At 43.8% G+C, this 18,582-nt stretch overlaps 1 protein-coding gene across 1 annotated transcript in view; it reads left to right on the top strand.

Moving 5' to 3' along the window:
- LOC118083809 (stearoyl-CoA desaturase 5) overlaps positions 1 to 18,160 on the top strand; it is a 52,572-nt gene extending 34,412 nt beyond the window's left edge. The window contains exons 3-5 of the mRNA XM_035112705.3: positions 825 to 1,030; positions 6,982 to 7,214; positions 12,446 to 18,160. Of these exons, the coding sequence (XP_034968596.2) occupies positions 825 to 1,030; positions 6,982 to 7,214; positions 12,446 to 12,636 (630 nt within the window). The 3' untranslated portion in view covers positions 12,637 to 18,160. The remainder of the gene's footprint in view (positions 1 to 824; positions 1,031 to 6,981; positions 7,215 to 12,445) is intronic.
- Positions 18,161 to 18,582: the final 422 nt, after the last annotated feature.

Raw genomic sequence — 18,582 nt, forward strand, 5'->3', positions numbered from 1 at the left:
GCAAATAATAATTAAACAGAAGTTCACTCTTAAATAATTACAATACAGTCACACCTCGGTTTAAGTATGCCTCGGTTTGAGTACTTTCAGTTTAAGTTCTCCGCGGACCCGTCTGGAACGGATTAATCCACTTTCCATTACTTTCAATGGGAAAGTTCGCTTCAGTTTATGAACGCTTCAGTTTATGAACAGACTTCCGGAACCAATTGTGTACTTAAACCAAGGTACCACTGTACATAATTTCTATTTATTTATTTTTTATATATACAGTGGTACCTCGGTTTATGAACACAATTGGTTCCGGAAGTCTGTTCATAAACTGAAGCGTTCATAAACTGAAGCAAACTTTCCCATTGAAAGTAATGGAAAGTGGATTAATCCGTTCCAGCCGGGTCCGCGGAGTACTCAACCTGAAGCGTACTTAACCCGAAGCATGGGTGTAATTGGTTCCGGAAGTCTGTTCATAAACTGAAGCGTTCATAAACTGAAGCGAACTTTCCCATTGAAAGTAATGGAAAGTGGATTAATCTGTTCCAGATGGGTCCGCGGCGTTTGTAAACCGAAAATTCGTAAACCGAGGTATTCATAAACCGAGGTTCCACTGTATTTATTAAGATTTTTCTCAAACAGCAAAACATACAAAAATTCAAAACACAAAAAGAGAATACAAAAAACAGAAAATACAACAATGCAAGAAAAAAAATCATTTGACGCAAACAGTTGTTGTTTTTTCCATGCTATGGTGAACTGTGCTTGTGTTTGGAACTATGTCCCTGTGATGTCAAACTCTAATCGCTTAAACCCTCCTGCCACCCTCCATGCAGAACGACATTTTCGAATGGGCCCGAGACCACCGAGTCCACCACAAGTACTCGGAGACGGATGCCGACCCCCACAATGCCAAGCGCGGCTTTTTCTTCGCCCACGTTGGCTGGCTCTTTGTCCGGAAGCATCGAGATGTCATAGAGAAAGGAAGGAAGCTGGACTTCAGTGACCTGTTGGACGACCCTGTTGTCATGTTTCAAAGAAAGTGAGTGAAACAGAAGGACAGGGGGAAAGACCTTAGCAAGAGGAGAAGGCAGAGGGTTGTATCCCCGGCTAATCCTACTCAGAATACAGTCATACCTTGGATCCCAGACGCCTCGGTACTCGGACATTTTGGCTCCCGACCGCCGCAAACCCAGAAGTGAGTGTTCCTGTTTGCAAACATTCTTTGGAACCCAAATGTCCGGCGGGGCTTCCACGGCTTCCGATTGGCTGCAGGAGCTTCCTGCAGCCAATCGGAAGCTGCGCCTTGGTTTTCCGAACGTTTTAGAAGTCGAACGGACTTCCGGAATGGATTCTGTTCAGCTTCCAAGGTACGACTGTACACACACTGAAGTTAACAGACACTGCAAAATTTAGTTCTCTTTCTCTTTCCCCCCAAAATATGTTTATTGGTTTTATAAAACTGGAAAAAACCCATATAAAACACAAAAATACAACAATACAAAAAATCACATAAAACACAAAAATACAAATTACAAAAAGAAAAGAGAGAAAAAAGAAAACAGTCATATTTATCATTCATGTGTCCTGACTTCCTCATGTCCCTCCTTGCTGCGTATCATTGCATATCATCCTTAGTAATTTCTATATCATACTTCAATCATCTTATTTTACCTTAACTAACAAATTTCACCTCTTATTAATTCCTTAACAACATTTCAATTCTTATTTAACACTTATATCTAAATCTTAATATACTACAATACCTCTACAAATCGTCCTCCACAACCTCCCTGTACTTCCACATCTTTTATTAAAAATTTCCAATATTGCAATTATTTCTTAAATAAACTTTGAATTTCTTCCAATCTTCTTCCACCGATTATTTTCTCTGGTCAGGAAGTCTCCCGGTCAATTCAGCCAGTTCCATAAATTCAATCATCTTCATCTGCCATTCGTCCACTGTAAGTAGGTTTTCACTCTTCCAATTCTTAGCCAATAAAATCCTCGCTGCTGTTGTGGCATACAGAAAAAACGTAATATCTTTTTTTTGTAATTCCTCTCTGACTATTCCAAGTAAAAATGCTTCTGGTTTCTTAACAAAGGTGTTTTTCAACACCTTTTTCATTTCATTATAAATCTTTTCCCAGAAGTTCTTTACAAGAATCTTTATTTGCATTAGCCACTAGCCACAGCAGCAAAATAAAATAAAATGTACTGAAGATAGAGGTAAAAACTTAACTATACAAAATACAGTTGGGGGTTTACATCAATAATCAAATAATAGATCTTATTCTAATTGCCCCGGCTAAAAACCTTGCAGTTTTTGCTGTCACCTGATCATCTTGATCTGCTAAAAGGAAGGCCACAGTAGCAATGGTTGAGCGACCCGGCAGGGACAATAAAAGAGGGGTAACAACCTCAAATCTTCATAAAGAGTGTAAGCACATGGCCCACTGACACAATACTGCCATCTTCACAGGGACATAACCATTTTTTCCAGTGGAATTTATTGAAATTGACCATCAAGCACAGCCAAGGACAGTATATTCAATCTTGCAAAAGTGAAAGCGCATCTGTATTTTGGAATTGTTAAATTTTGAAAATAGGGTGCCAAAGTGTCAAAATGACCAGGTGGAAAAGAATCATACCACAGACAAAATTTCCTTATGGTGGCCAAGTCATTCTGTCGCTCGATATCATATAGGCGCTGTCTAATTAATTTATTTGTTTTACTGAAGCCCAGTGTTAATAACTGTGGTGGTGATAAACCAGAAAAGTAAAGATTTTGGTTGACAATTTCAGTTCATAGAATCATAGAGTTGGAAGAGACCACAAGGGCCATCCAGTCCAACCCCCTGCCAAGCAGGAAACACCATCAAAGCATTCTTGACATATGTCTGTCAAGCCTCTGCTTAAAGACCTCCAAAGAAGGAGACTCCACCACACTTCTTGGCAGCAAATTCCACTGTCAAACAGCTCTTACTGTCAGGAAGTTCTTCCTAATGTTTAGGTGGAATCTTCTTTCTTGTAGTTTGAATCCATTGCTCCGTGTCCGCTTCTCTGGAGCAGCAGAAAACAACCTTTCACCCTCCTCTATATGGCATCCTTTTATATATTTGAACATGGCTATCATATCACCCCTTAACCTTCTCTTCTCCAGGCTAAACATACCCAAGTGCTCTCATGACAAATCTTGCAATACTAGGGGTAGTAGACCAGTAGATCAGTTCATTAATTTTAGGCGGTCTATGAGAAGGGCTGCCATATGTCCAGAATTTCCCGAAAATAGTGTCCCAAAAAGGCTCAACGGAATTTCACTTTTTGAAATATGGCAACCCTATCTATGAGTGAAACTTAGTTAGCTACAACCCAGACACTGAAACTGTTCAATGTTGTTTCCGGTTAAGTTTTACTCAGATTAACTCACTGAAATAATGTCTGTTGATTTCAGTGGGTCTGCGTCGTGTAGGCCAATAGCATTGGCTACAACCCTTAGCATTTAATAGCCTTGACAAAACCAATACAACCACCTGTGCTTCGCTAAGGGCTTGTACTGCTGTGGGTTTTACATGGAGCATTTGGCTGGAGAGCTGACAGCCCAACCCTAACTTCAAGAGATGTTGCATGTCAAACCAGGATGCACAAATCTTTCAGGAGAAGGGGTTGGAGCTCACCAGCAGAGTATCTGCTTTGCATACAGAAGGTCCCAGGGTTCAATTCCCAACATCTCCAGGTGGGTCTGGAAATCTCCCTTGTCTGAAACCCCTGAGAGCCACTGCCAGTCTCTGTAAACAGTACTTCCCAAATTTGGGGACGCTCAGACAAAAAAAAACATTCTTCAGAACAGCAGTTTCCAGTAAGGAAGACAATAACACAATAAAATTCAAAACAGTAACAATTTTATACTGCAAACCACCCTGTGATCCGCAGGTGAAGGGTGGTACATAAATTTAATTGAGAAATGAAAATTCATTGCACATTTATTCAAAATTCAATTAAAACTATATAATTAATTCAGCAAAACTGATGAACTTGATCCATTGATACCAGCTTTTCGAAGTCTGATAGGCATTTACCCCTCCAGCCCCCCTTTTCTTTTAGCTCCTCCTGTAAGTAGTCCCACCAGCCCCCAGGAGGCAGCACCACCCACTTTGGGAACCACCACGCTCAGCACAAGAGTCTGACTCAGTATAAGGCATCTTCCTGTGTTCCTATGAAAAGCACTATGAGCAGGCTGGAGGAGATTGCCCTAATATCTGCTCTGGAACAGCTTAAAAATAATAATCACTGGGGAGTTGGGTGCTTGTAAGACTTTCCACTGCAGAATTCCCTTTCCTTTTCTTTTTCTGGCAATGCACTCTAAGCATTTGCATTAATGAGGAAGGAATCTGCCCTCATTGACACTAATTCTGGCAAACGACAATTGCTCCGAGTGATGTTGCTCGGCACAAATCAGCAGAATTTCTGGGACTGCGACGAATCCCATTCCAAATGGTTGTGTGCAGCAAGCAGCATTTTGGAGAGAAGCAAAGGTTCTCCAGTTGTTTGGGTTGCAGGGAGTGGGGTTGGTGGGGGGGAACATGCATGGGAAGTGAAGTTTGATGTTGGACATCTCCTAATACAGCCTTTGCCGACCAACCTGCTGGCTGGCACTGATGGGATTTGTAGTCCAAATCCCTTCTGGCAAAGGTTTTATATGGGCTGAGCCAGTCTTTAGCTGTCATGGACTGGTTGGACACAGAGGTAATGGTGGGAGGAACAAGATGGCAGAACCACCAAGGGATTCAACAGGATTAGGCACCATACGAAAACGTTTCTCTTTAACTAGTCCTTTGGCTGGTTAACATTCTATGTCATTTTAATTGTGTTTGTGGGGGTTCTAGGTTTGTTTTTGTTTTAATGTATTTATTAAAGATTTTCTCAAACAACAAAACATACAAAAATACAAAACACACACAAAAAATTACAAAACATAAAAAAGAAAAAACAAGAATACAAAAAATACAAAAAAATACAAAAATGCAAAAACAAAAATTCTAACTATAACCCTTATTTCCAATCTATTGACTTCCTCATTCCACCTCCTTCTGCGGTTCTTTACATATCCTCCGTAGTAAACTCTAAATCTTATATAAATACTAATTGTTACTTTAACTATACCTTCTTTAATCTTTTATATCTTATCCTTTTATATTCTATCTAGATCTTACTTCTTAATTAAATTGTCCTTAACTTCTATCAATACTTATTTCACACCATTGTATTATCTACAACCTCTATTTTATCTCCCTCACTTCCACTAATTCTAATCTATTATACGTTTATTCTTTAAATAAATTTTAAATTTCTTCCAATCTTCTTCCACTGCTACTTCACTCCAATCCCGGAGTCTGTTTTTGTTCTTGTTTTTACGATGTATTTTGTGGTCTCAGTTTGTATTTTTATGTTGTGAAACACCCTGTGATCTTTGGATGAAGGGTGATACAGATTCAATAAATAATAGCGGTCATAATATGAAGCAAATACCGTATGAAGCAATATGAAGCAAATGAATGGATGTGAACTGGGTATTAAAAGTGAGAACATCTCGAATCCAACTGGGCAAACCACTGTAAACTCTCCAGAGAGCAAGGGTAGAATATAAACATTTTCCTGCCCACTTCACCACTGGAATTTATAAACTCCTGTGGTTTTTATGCAGGAGGGTAGGAATCTGAAGGGCAATTGGAATCAGAATTTCCAGAAGCTGAAAATTTGTTGCCATATAGAATCATAGAATTGTACAGTTGGACGGGATTCCCAAGGAACAGCTGGGCCAACCCCCTGCAATGCAGGAATAATAAAGAATAAAATAATATTTGACAGCATTTCCCAGGATTTTTGTGCAGGCTTCTCTTAAGACGAAAAGTAAGTTTGTCTCCCATTCTTTGGCTTTACACTAAATATATACAGTGGTACCTTGGGTTAAGAACTTAATTTGTTCTGGAGCTCCGTTCTTAACCTGAAACTGTTCTTAACCTGAGGTACCACTTTAGCCAACGGGGCCTCCTGCTGCCACCGGGCCGCTGGCACATGATTTCCGTTCTCATCCTGAGGTAAAGTTCTCAACCCAAGGTACTACTTCTGGGTTAGTGGAGTTTGTAACCTGAAGTGTCTGTAACCCGAGGTACCTCTGTACTGCAGTCTATGGCAGTGGTTCCCAACAGGTGGCCCGCGGACCCCCAGGGGTCCGCGAGCTATGCCAGAGGGGTCCGCAAGATGCTATTAGAATAAAAAATATATTAAATATATTTTGTATGATAACAGATTTTTTGTTTTGGCCGCTTCCTACATGAGCGGAGTCTAGCGCAAAACTAGAATTAGATAGAGGCAGTAGTTTTGCTGTATGCCGTTAGGTGGCGCTTTACAAACACTACTGTTTTGCAAAGAGGCAGCGCGCGCATTCTACTAACGCTCACCTCCCCAAGATGCTTTGCGCGCGTCGGCTTCATTTGTGCGCTACTGCGCAGGTACCCTGTCTTCTCCATTCCCCTCCCTCCTCCCTGGCGCGTGCTGCCTCTTTGCAAAACAGTAGTGTTTGTAAACAAAGCGTTGTTTTTCGCGGAAGCTACAGTTCGCGTACTTAAAAATGGACCGTTGGTTAAAAAGTGGTTCATATCATTAAGAACTGAAAATTAAAACTAACTGTATACTGATGGAGTACTCTGTTGTAACTGTAAAAAAACGTATAAATATAAAATATAAAAAGACTCTTAATTTGGCTCTCACTTTTTAATTTTAGGATTAGGAATTAATGGGGGTCCTTGTCACAATAGCGGCTCGATGAGGGGTCCTCGAGAAAATTTTGTTGGGAACCCCTGGTCTATGGTTTACTAATTTGGCTTCTGTTACTTTCTGTTCTCATTTGTTTGACTTGGCCTTCAGCAGTGTAGACCTTTCCCCCTCGTGTGATGCAGCCATAGACCCGTCACTGCTTTCCTTTCTCCGCAGGCACTATAAGGCTTCGGTCGTGCTGATGTGTTTCGTCGTTCCTACCATTGTGCCTTGGTACTTCTGGGGGGAGAGCTTGTGGAATTCGTACTTCCTTGCTTCAGTTCTGCGTTACACCATCTCTCTCAATGTTTCTTGGCTGGTCAATAGCGCTGCTCACATGTATGGCAATCGGCCGTACAACAAGAACATCAATCCTCGGCAGAACTCCTTTGTCACTATAGGAGCTATTGGTGAGTACCAAAAACATTCTCCAGAGACATCTGGAACAGGGATGGGGAACCTGTAGCCCTCCAGATGTTGCGGGACTCCATCAGCCCCAGCAAGGATTCCTAGTGGTCAGGGATGGTGACAATTGTCCTCCAACAACATCTGGAAAGCCTCATCCCTTATTTGTAATGATGGCATTTGGTTTGTTTTCTTCCAAACTTCTCTAGAAGTTACTGTTAAGTTGATTAAGCAACTATATGAACACCTATGGTTTTCCCAGTAGTGATGTATGGAAGTGAGAGCTGCACCATAAAGAAGGCTGATCGCCGAAGAATGGATGCTTTTGAATTATGGTGCTGGAGGAGACTCTTGAGAGTCCCATGGACTGCTAGAAGATCAAACCTATCCATTCTGAAGGAAATCAGCCCTGAGTGCTCACTGGAAGGACAGATCCTGAAGCTGAAGCTCCAATACTTTGGCCACCTCATGAGAAGAGAAGAATCCTTGGAAAAGACCCTGATTTTGGGAAAGATGGAGGGCACTAGGAGAAGGGGACGACAGAGGACAAGATGGTTGGACAGTGTTCTCGAAGCTACGAACATGAGTTTGACCAAACTGCGGGAGGCAGTGGAAGACAGGAGTGCCTGGCGTGCTATGGTCCATGGGGTCACAAAGAGTCGGACACGACTAAATGACTAAACAACAACAACAATGAACACCTTACTTCATGATGAACTTGTTTCCTTATCCCAAGACAGTTTTTCGGGTGGTTTTGTTTGAGGGCCTTCAGAGATTCAGGTTCCAGACCTGACTGTTTTTGCAGTGTTTCATGGCTTACTGGGAATTGCAAAGGCAATGGGGAGCTCTGTCCCTGTTAGTACTGGCTCCACAACAATTTCAGGAGGTGGATGAAATACAACTGCCTTCAAATATTACCCTAATGGCTGGAGCATGGAGAATGCAGAATGCCCGTTTGCTTAAGGCGGGGCTCTACGGGCTGGCTGGATTACTGCAGTGCTAAACCATTGCACGGCACCACTGTCTAATGCTAGATTTAGAGACTCAGCAATTAATCTAGCATTAGATAGTGGTATCGTGCAATGGTTTAGCACTGCAGTAATCCAGCCAGCCCGTAGAGCCCCATCTTAACCAAACTGGCATTCTGCAGCCTCCATGCTTAGAGACAGTTGGATGGCGCCTTGCCCGCCTCCTTCTGGCAACTCCTGCAGCCAAACATATTGATCTGCTTTCCTTTGGGTCACATCTGTGAGTCTTGTCATCTGGGCATCCCAGGTCTTCCAGACACACTGCCCAGGCTTGCACCCCAGAGAGGTCACTTTGGCACCACTAACGCAGCAAAAACAACATATGAGGCAGCAGCTACGAGTTATTGTGATTCTCCAGCAGTTTGGCTTCACCATCTCCATTGTCCTTCGATACAGATGGATGCCATACCTGCCAAGTTCCTGCCGGAAAAATAAGGGATCAGCAGACCGGAAGTAGCGCTGCCGCCATTTTGGAACTGGGCAGAGCAGTATCGAAAGTCGCTTCTGAGCATGCTCCGCCCAGTTCCAAAATGGTCGCCACGCCAGAAATCGCTTCTGTGCATGTCCAGAGACTCCAGACATGCACAGAAGGAGCCTCCCCTGGCCGGTAAGTAAACCGGGGAAAAATAAAAAAATCCGTTTTTCCAGCTGGGAATGGCTGGAAAAACGGGGGTTTCCCGGGGAATACGGGAGACTTGGCAGCTATGATGGATGCCAACAAATGCAAATGCACCCTGGTGCCCGTTACGCCCCTTAATTTATTCTTGCAGTGCTACTAGACTCAATAGTACCAGCAGTCCTCCCAGTGGTTCATTTAGCTGCACATTCTATTGGGCCAAATATGCCACCACCAGCCAACGAATACCCTTGCTGGCATTTGTGTAGGCCAGGCCCTACATTAAGAGAATGAAGGGATATAAATCAGAAATGCAAAATGGCAGCATCCAGAAGCCACTGGGAATGCAACACTGTCTTCGTGCATACTCTGTCTCGGATCTCGAGGTCACAGATGCAACGGGAAGGTGACTGGAATTGACGGCTTGCGACCATGAACAGCAACAAAGATCCGCGGCGCCTTAAAAGACGATTGCGGCGTAAGCTTTCATTTCACTTGGACTAAAATAAAGACTCACGGCGGTTGTAATGGTCTCTCTCCACCCCACAATATAATAAAAAGCAAAGGAAGGAGGCAGTGGAGGGAAGCGAATGTGACTGCTGCTGTTGATCTTCCCGTCTTGGGAATGATTTATAAGGAGAATGGATCAATGAAGCTCCTCCGCTGCATGACCCAAGAGTGATTAAGGACGGAGCTAGTTTTGGGGTGAGGATCCTGACCTGCTGACAGGCTGGGTCTCAACCGAAGAGCTGAAAAGTAAAAGTGAGGCGGGTACAATTTGGATCTGGGGAAGAGTAGGCAGGAAGGTTGGAGGTAGCTTGCAGGGGGCAAGGAATGGCCAGGAGAAGAGCTAAGCACTCTTTTCTTGCCCAGCACTTATTTTCTTCAAATAAAGGTGCCCTTTGTCCATCCCACCCTCTTCCTGCTTTACAGGTGATCTGGGTCTCCACTCATCCGAGTTTTGCCTCACTGGGCTGACCGCCTTTCTGGCAGCACCCATTTTTGCTACTGCCCCTGACACAGCTCAAATTGTTTTGAAATGTCAGGTACCGCTTCTCATAATAGATCTACCCTTGCTCTCAATTACTGATCACGTCTCATACTTCCTCCCCTTTGTCTGAGTTCATTCGGCCCCCTTGGCAAGACGCTGATTAAAAACAGCAATTAGCTGTGCATTCATTTAAGCCACATACGGTGCTATTATCTTCCTTTCCCTGCTATCCTCGGTCCATAAAAAGACACCGCTCTTATAAGGTCAGTCCAGAATAAGGAATCACTCGCTTACAATGTGATGGTGGCTGAGGGGGCCGGCCTGGCATTTATCACCGAGAATTGGGTGGATGAGCTGGGTGGGTCATGTGGTCTGACCTAGTTTTGTCCCTCAGGTATGGCATCAACACAGGCTGGAGCTGTCATGGGGCAAGCGAGATATAGGGAGACTGTCAGGGACCTGGCAGAGGAAGAGGAATGGTGGAGACTGCCTCCCCATCCTGACCCTTCCATGGAGGAAGCGGAAAATGGTATAGATTTACAACAGAGGCTGTGCTCAGAAACGTACTGGGAGCCAGTGTACCGTGTTTCTCATATTTTAAGGCATCCCTACAAAATAAGGCATGGCAGGATTTTCCTGAGGTGGAAAAATATAAGGCATACCTCGAAAATAAGCCGTGCCGGGTGGTGGGAGCAGGTCTGTGGCAAAGAAGGGTTGCTGCTGCCGCGTTAACCCCTGGGACCTGGCTGCAGCCTTTGCTTGCCGCGCGTGCAGCCCCAGGACCCGGCTGCAGCCTTTGCTTGCCGCGCGCGCAGCCCCAGGACCCGGCTGCAGCCTTTGCTTGCCGCGCGCGCAGCCCCAGGACCCGGCTGCAGCCTTTGCCTGCCGCACGCGCAGCCCCAGGACCCGGCTGCAGCCTTTGCTTGCCGCGCGCGCAGCCCCGGGACCCGGCTGCAGCCTTTGCTTGCCGCGCGCGCAGCCCCGGGACCCGGCTGCAGCCTTTGCCTGCCGCGCGCGAAGACCCGGTGGGAGCAGGTCTGTGGTCTGTACAGATACCGGTACTTAATTAAAAAATAAGACATCCCTTGAAAATAAGCCATGGTGTGTTTTTTTCAGGAAAAAATAAATATAAAATGTGTCTTATAATATGAGAAACACGGTAGATCCTTCAGAACCAGTGTTATTCAGTCCTGGTGGCTGCTCCCAGTCACCAGTCTAGCTGCCAGATTCTGGATTAGTTGTAGTTTCCAAGTCACCTTCAAAGGTAGCCCCACATAGAGCACATTGCAGTAGTCCAAGCGAGAGATAACCAGAGCATGTACCACTCTGGAGAGACAGTGTGCAGGCAGGTAGGGTCTCAGAAGGCATACCAGGTGGAGCTGGGTCTGACGTAGCACATCACTGAGCTGTGACAAGACGTAACCTCAGTCTGGTTTTTACAACAGGGTGTTAGATGAGTTGGTGTTGGGAGAGGTTTCTGTCGGCTTGCTGTCATGGACCAAACATTTCCTAGTGGAGTTCAGTTTGACATCCCTTGCAGGGATGGAGGACCCATACGAAGCTTATGGAATTCAAGGGATTCTTGAATGTCCCAAGGACTTTTCAGTTGGCATATGGACTCCCTGGTCTCACTGTGAAATGGTGAGATGGAAAAGGACATCAGCATGATCACTCCTGATTTCCCTCTCTGGTGCTGCAGATCCCAGATGGTCCCCTAGTTCTCAGGGGACCTCTGGGGAATGATGCAGATGAGACAACAGCTAAAGTGAAAAAGATGCAAATTTCATGAAGAAGACAACCAGTCACAGGTGAGAGGACACTGAAGACAGCAAATAAAGCTTACTTCTCCACCACCTCTGCCAAGTAGCTATCTAGCAGTGCTTTTCCAATGGGTTGTGGTGAATGGGCTGTTAAAAGCGAGATTTCGGAACCCTTCTGCTGTGACACGTTGTAGGGCATTTTGAAGGTTTTCCTGCTGAACTTAATACCGTGCTAATATTGTTCTGGAGTAGGCGTCCAAAGCACTTTTGAGTCGGTTGGTTTGGGATCAATGTCAGTTGTTGTAGCCAAGTTGTTGCCAAACATGAGGCTGAGAGTGTCTTGTTGTCTGGGCAGCCCAGGACCTCAATACACACTGCCCAGGCTTGTGCCTCAGGGGGTCACTTCCGTGCTGCTAACACAGCAGTTTGAATTCACCCTCGGAGGCAGACTCCATTGTCTCTCGAGACAGACGGATGCCAACAAACCCAACAATGTGAACAAGATGAAGATATTCATCCTACTGTGTGTAGGCTTGGCCCTTAACCATTGTGGCTTGTAAGAGCTACCTGGGGATGGGGGACCTACTAGGTGGGTCCAGGATGTAGTAGATACTGCATTTTAAGATGGAGTAGTTCCTTTCTAATTATTATGAAACCAGCAATGTCTACTAACTATTTTTGAAATGTTGAAAACCATGGATGTTTCTGCAATGAACTGTTTTCTAGCACACATTGAAGGTCCTCGTTTCTTTTGCTTCTGATCATTGGGGTGACCATCCACTTCTTTTTCTTCTCTACCTTTTGACCCCACTCTCTGTTCCTTCTGGGTTCTGTTTTCCAGGCGAAGGCTTCCACAACTACCACCACACCTTTCCGTTTGATTATTCAGCTAGCGAGCTTGGCTTGAACTTCAACCCAACCACGTGGTTCATTGACTTCATGTTTTGGTTGGGCTTGGTCACCGACAGGAAGCAGGCTCCGAGGGAGATGATTCAAGCTTGCAAAGAGAGGGCTGGAGATGGCAGTTTTTGAGAAACAAAACATGTCTCTGAACATTGATGCTGCTGTATGTGTTGTTTGTATGTTTCTTCATTGGAGTGGAGGGTCTGCTTACCCCCAATCTTCCCCTTAGGATGGAAGTAGTATTTTTCATTGATCATAGGCCAAATTAAAATCCTGGGTTAATTCCATTTTACTTCAATGCAGTGGTTTTTAAACTTTCTATTGTAAGGTAACACTTTACACATTAACACATCATCTTCCATGAAAATCTTGAATGCTGCAGAGGATTCTAGGGCAAGCAGACTTTCAGATCTTGATTTGCAAATTTAGCTTGTTTCCTGCATTTCAAATGCCCCGGCTGTGAATGCTGCTGTTTATGTACCCAAAACAGCACCTCCCTTGCAAAAGAAGGAGGTAGATTTGAAGGAATCCTGAGGTCTGCAGCATTTTATTTAAGGGAGAAGCTTCCCCATGCAGCCCGCTGGCGACTGAGCATGCTCAGTGGCCTTGGAATGCCCTTTGAGTGACGGAGCATATGAATTGGGGTGAGAAATGGAGTGGAGTGGCTGGAATCCACACTGCAGCGTTATAGTCCAGGTTCCACAAGCCCACAAGTGCATCTGATTTACTGATTTACTGAACAGATCAGTTTCTTACATAAACTCTAAAACTGGCCAGTGGACATGATTAAAGGCAACCAATGCATACTCATATTTTACAGGCAAGGAAGAGGTAAGCTATTAGCGCAAGGCCAGTCACAGTGAACCCCTGCCTTTACTTGCAGCCTGAAGAAACCAGAAGTTGTGCTTGCACTCTTAAGCATAAAGTCTCTTTGGTTGGGCAACACCAAAGCTCCAAGACGCACAACTTGCTGATGGATCTTTGCACGTAATTGTTTTAGTTGTCGCTATTTGTCGAATGACTGGGAGTCAGAAATCCTTGGATATGTTATTGCGTATCACCCAGAGATCTAACCAGTAGATCTTCATTTAAGTATGCTTTCAGCTGAAACAGGTCTCTGGCCTTCTGAGCTTCCACGTAGCTCTTTGTGGATTGAAAAGATGCCCAAATATGGACACATCCGTTCGCGGCTTGTCCAGTGGGTCAGAGCTGCACAGCTGCCCTCAGGTAAGTCACGGATGATGCTATAGCTTATCTGGACAAGGGTGGGGTGAAGTGAGATTAAGGGTGATGCATCCGTGCAGCCTCAAACTCGCAACCACCCCACTCCTCCCCAGCCTTATAAGCTGTGGCAACAGCAGTTGACAGGAGGTTGGCTGCTAACACTCCCCTATAGCTGTGCATTGCAGCAGAAGATCAGTACTGGTAAGTAGGCTTTCTTTGTCCTCATCTTCACTTTCCATTCAAAGTATTGTTCTACTTTTAACAGCTGTGGCTTCCCCCAAAGAATCCTGGGCAACTCCTGTTCCCTTCCCAGAGCTCCAGCAATCAGTCCCACATCCAAGGGAGCTCTGGCAATTGTAGCTCTGAGAGCAGAATAAGGGTCCCCTAACAATGGTGGGATGTAGGTGGTGTTGTGGTCTAAACCAGGGGTTGCCGATCAGAATGTCGGCGGTTCGAGTCCCTGTGATAGGGTGAGCGCCCGTTGTTCAGTCCCAACTCCTGCCCAACTAGCAGTTCGAAAGCGTGTCAAAGTTCAAGTAGATAAATAGGTACCACTTCGGCGGGAAGGTAAACTGCGTTTCCGTGCACTGCTCTGGTTTCACCAGAAGCGGCTTAGTCATGCTGGCCACATGACCCGGAAGCTGTCTGCGGACAAACGCTGGCTCCTTCGGCCAGTATAGCGAGATGAGCGCTGCAGCCCCAGAGTTGTCTGTGTGACGGTTACCTATGTATAGTGCCGGTGGGGAAAGAGTTAACTGGGTGGTCCAATCAGAACCCAAGGGGGTGGAGTCAGAGGGACTACAAAAACCAGCCCTGAGGGGTAGTAAGAGTTGAGTTGAGTTGAGGGGGTTGTTGTTGAGAGAGGAGAGTGAGGGAGTTAGAGAGTCTGTGGGTAGGCTGAGTTAGTGAGGAGAAATAAGGGGAGTTTGGAACAGCTAATTGCTAGGAAGGTATAGGCCGGTATAGAAGTAGGAAGGTATAGGCCGGTATAGGAAACAATTGTATTTGAAACCGAAGACCTTTATTGCAACCACAAGCTTGTTAAACTGCAAACTAATAAACAACATTTTGTTTTCCAATTTTAACCCTGACTGGACTCAGTATTGTACCAGTTAGAGACTGGTTGGTGGCGCAGGATAATTCATTGGTGGCACAGGGATCAATAGACGGTGAAACATCCGGGGACCTTGTGTGATCGCCACAGTCTGCGACTGGACTTAACGGTCAGGGGTCCCTTTACCTTTAGCAACACTCAGCACCCTCATTAAACAACATTCCCCAAGGTTCTTTCAAGGGAAGCCACACCTGTTTAAAGCATTATGATACGGTTTTAAATGTAGAGTGAAGAAAGGGCCTCTGAAGGTAGCTTGTCCACCAACGTTGGCCTTCACATTGAACAACCCTTGGTAGCTCCTAGAGGGGCTTCAAGGTTTCCCAGCAGAGCACAGTTTGAAAACTACTGCTTTAGTGGAATTAAATCATGGATGGATATAGCCTAAACTCTTAGCTGTCTTAAGTACGGTGTTTCGAAAATTTACATATTATTTAATATTCTAGTTAAATGTAGTAGATCTTTTGACTTGACTGAGTCCTCATGACTATGCCCAATAAATATGGCTGCAGATTGTAATCTCTAGTGGAATGAAGGAACTGGTTGCTCTTTAAAAGCATAGTTTGCGCAAGTGAATTGTTCTATTTGAAGTAATTCTGTCAACGCTTTTTTTTCCTTTTCTAGCATTTCTTGTTGGCACAGGGGCTTAAAGGCACATGTGGTAATAGCCCACTGAGGAGAGCTTTCCCCCTCAATTCTGAAAAGGGATAGATAGCTCCGTGTGTGCAAAGAAATGTGGATGTGAAATAAAAATGGAGGGATATTTCCCTTGATTCACATGTTTAAAGCAAACTGACTCAATTTGCACCCCCGCCAAACGTAAACCGTATTGGTTCAAATATAAGCTGTCGCCCATATATAGGCCAAACCCCTAAAATGAGATTTCTTAAATTATGGGTTATAGAGTCTGCTTCTGGTTCACACTCAGGTTTTATACAAGCCAGATATAGCTGAAAAGTGTGGCCTGTATTCAGAACAATATAGCATCAGAGCATAATTAGCCTTCAGATTCCACACTTCTCTGAATATTGCTGTACAATTCTCAGCTAAAAAAACAATACCAAAATGCACTTTTAAAACGCATTTTCTTCAAGTTCAGTTTATTGGTCTACAAACCATAAGCATCAAATACAGTATAGGTTTATCAAGACTACTATAGCAAAACACAACAACGAAACACACAAACAGTGCCTTTTAATATAAGAGTATTTTTAAAAAATCCATTTTAGAAATCCAGAAACAGTCTAGGAGATCTAGACCAATTGACTCAATCAAATGGAATTTGGCTCAATTAAACACATTTTAAAATATATATCTATATTAAAATAAAATACATATTTTGTGATAAAAGGGCATTTAAGTATGTATTTAAATATGAATTTCCACATTAAAAAAATCACAGCTAAATGAGGAAACTGAATGGGACAGACTCATTAAAATACACATGCAAAATTGGTGTGGGCTGAAGATTGGCCAGTCCCTAATGCATTTATTTCTTTAGAGCATTTGTGCCACATATTTTGGGCACAAAGGCTCTCAGAGTGGATTGCATACAATCAAATCAAAACAAGGCAGACCCTGCCCCACAGATTTACAATCTAAAAAACACATGACACATAAGGGAATGCGAACCGGGAGGGAAGAGGAAAAAATCTAATTCAGGCACCAATTCTTAAACAGTTATAATGACCAGCTGGCATAGCTCGGGGTTAGGAGGTGCCTGGGAGAGCTAGTGTTTTGGCAGAGCTGGTGGAACGAACCCCACTTCCTAGCTCTCCTACTGAGGAAGTCTGATGGAATGGTTACCCCATGTAACAGTTGAAGGAAAGGAGGTCTAACATGAGTGGGCAAACCTGTTCACATTGATAATGCAGATTTCTGGAAGGGGGTCCTACACTGAAGTCTTGTGTACTGTATCAGATAAGAAAGGAGAAGGATTGAATGCACAGTCAACTCAATCATATAAAGAAAGGGAATTAACCATGATATCAACATTTCCTCTCTCCTTTGTGGAAAATTCAAAATTCCTCAGAGACATACCAGCGGACTAGTTGTCACCATTTGTATTCCTAGTACAGTGGTGCCTCGCAAGACGAATTTAATTCGTTCTGTGAGTCAATTCGTTTTGCGAAAAAATCGTCTAGCGAATCCCAAAGGAATGCATTGAATTTTTTTTATTTTTTTATTTTTTGCCCATAGGCAAAATTGAATTTCAATGCATTCCTATGGGAAACCGCGATTCACTAGATGAATTTTTCACAAAACGAATTCGTCTTGCGAGGCAACCTCCGATCGCAAAACCCATTCGTCTAGCGAACAATTCATTTAGCAGGTACCACTGTATCCGGGAATACACAATGGTGGTTCATGCTTGTTTCTCCATATAAAGGAGAACTGGGGTGTGTGGGGAGGTTGCAACCAATTTATATAAAATTGTGGTATGTGTGCCCACATTCAAGGTGTGGAGAGAAGAGGCTACACACACAGAAGCATGCCTCGCAGGGTATTTTGACCCCAAGTTCTCTGAGCATCTGGAGATATTTGCTAGGGATGTGAGCCCCACTTGGCCTCTGGCATGAAGAACAGAGCAGTCTCTGATTTGCTCAAAGTTCTATACCGCTGAAGATGTGACTGCCAATGTTCTGGTATGGAGAGAGTTTTCCTCAACTGGGAAGCCAATGTAGCGTCCTCCAGATGTTCTTGAACTACAGCTCCCATGAGTCCTAACCAGAATGGGCAACTTTCGGGAATAGTGGGAGCTGTAGTCTAATGACATCCGGAGGTTGCCATGTTGGTTCTGCCTCGGGATATTGGGTTGGGCAAGCTGGGAAGGAGAAGATGGATGACCTTCTCATCTCCCTGGTTGCTGTGGGGTCTCATCATTTCCTCTTGACCACACTTAAACTTCCTCCTTCCCTTCCCTGCTTTTTGTCTAATATATAGGGGTTCACAGGTGCAGTGTGATCTGTAATGACAAGCACTTGGCACACACAAAAGGATTTCTAAACAGTTCTGAAGCCGAGGAGTGAAAAATTGTCATTATTCAAAGAAACAAGGAAATTGCCCTTTGTTGCAAGACAAATGCTCCTCTGCTTTTATTTTTTACTTCTTCTTTTTTGGCTTTGTTTCGTTGTTGAATATGCAGTTAATTTATTGAAGAGCAGGTTACTTGTATTAACATCGATATGCTTTGTGAGCCAAAAAAATAAAATCGGTATGTTTAAATGATTAATTCTGTTGTCACACCTGCATTGTCATTTGTAAATGTGTACAGCTAAATGATGTCTTAAAACCAAATAAAGCTTCATTTTAAATGTTTGGATACTTCATTTCTATTCTAACTCATCAAGGCTAATGAGACGTGAATAATTTTTTTTATTTAAAAAATCTGTATTTAGTAGATATTTTAATCCGCCCCTTAAGAAAGAACAACTCACAAACGCACAACACACAGCTTTTTGACCATTGAAACATAAGAGCTGATTGTAAGTTATGCCAATTCTTCTGCTGCATGTGATGTACATATGGATTTCCAAGCAAAATATGTTTTAAAAGGCAGTTTATGTAGCTTTGGGGATTGACTAATACTCCTTGTATACAGCGCATGTTAGGGTAAAAAGGCCTACAGTAGCCTTTGTGGCCAGTGACAGCTGCTGACGGATAAATGAATTGAAATGGAATTGACAACCCTGTCAGATTTCTGGAATTTGGAAACACAGATTGTGTAATGTGGCCATTTG

The sequence above is a fragment of the Zootoca vivipara genome, chromosome Z1, assembly GCF_965207765.1.
Source record: "Zootoca vivipara chromosome Z1, rZooViv2.hap1.1, whole genome shotgun sequence".
Lineage (NCBI taxonomy): Eukaryota > Metazoa > Chordata > Lepidosauria > Squamata > Lacertidae > Zootoca > Zootoca vivipara.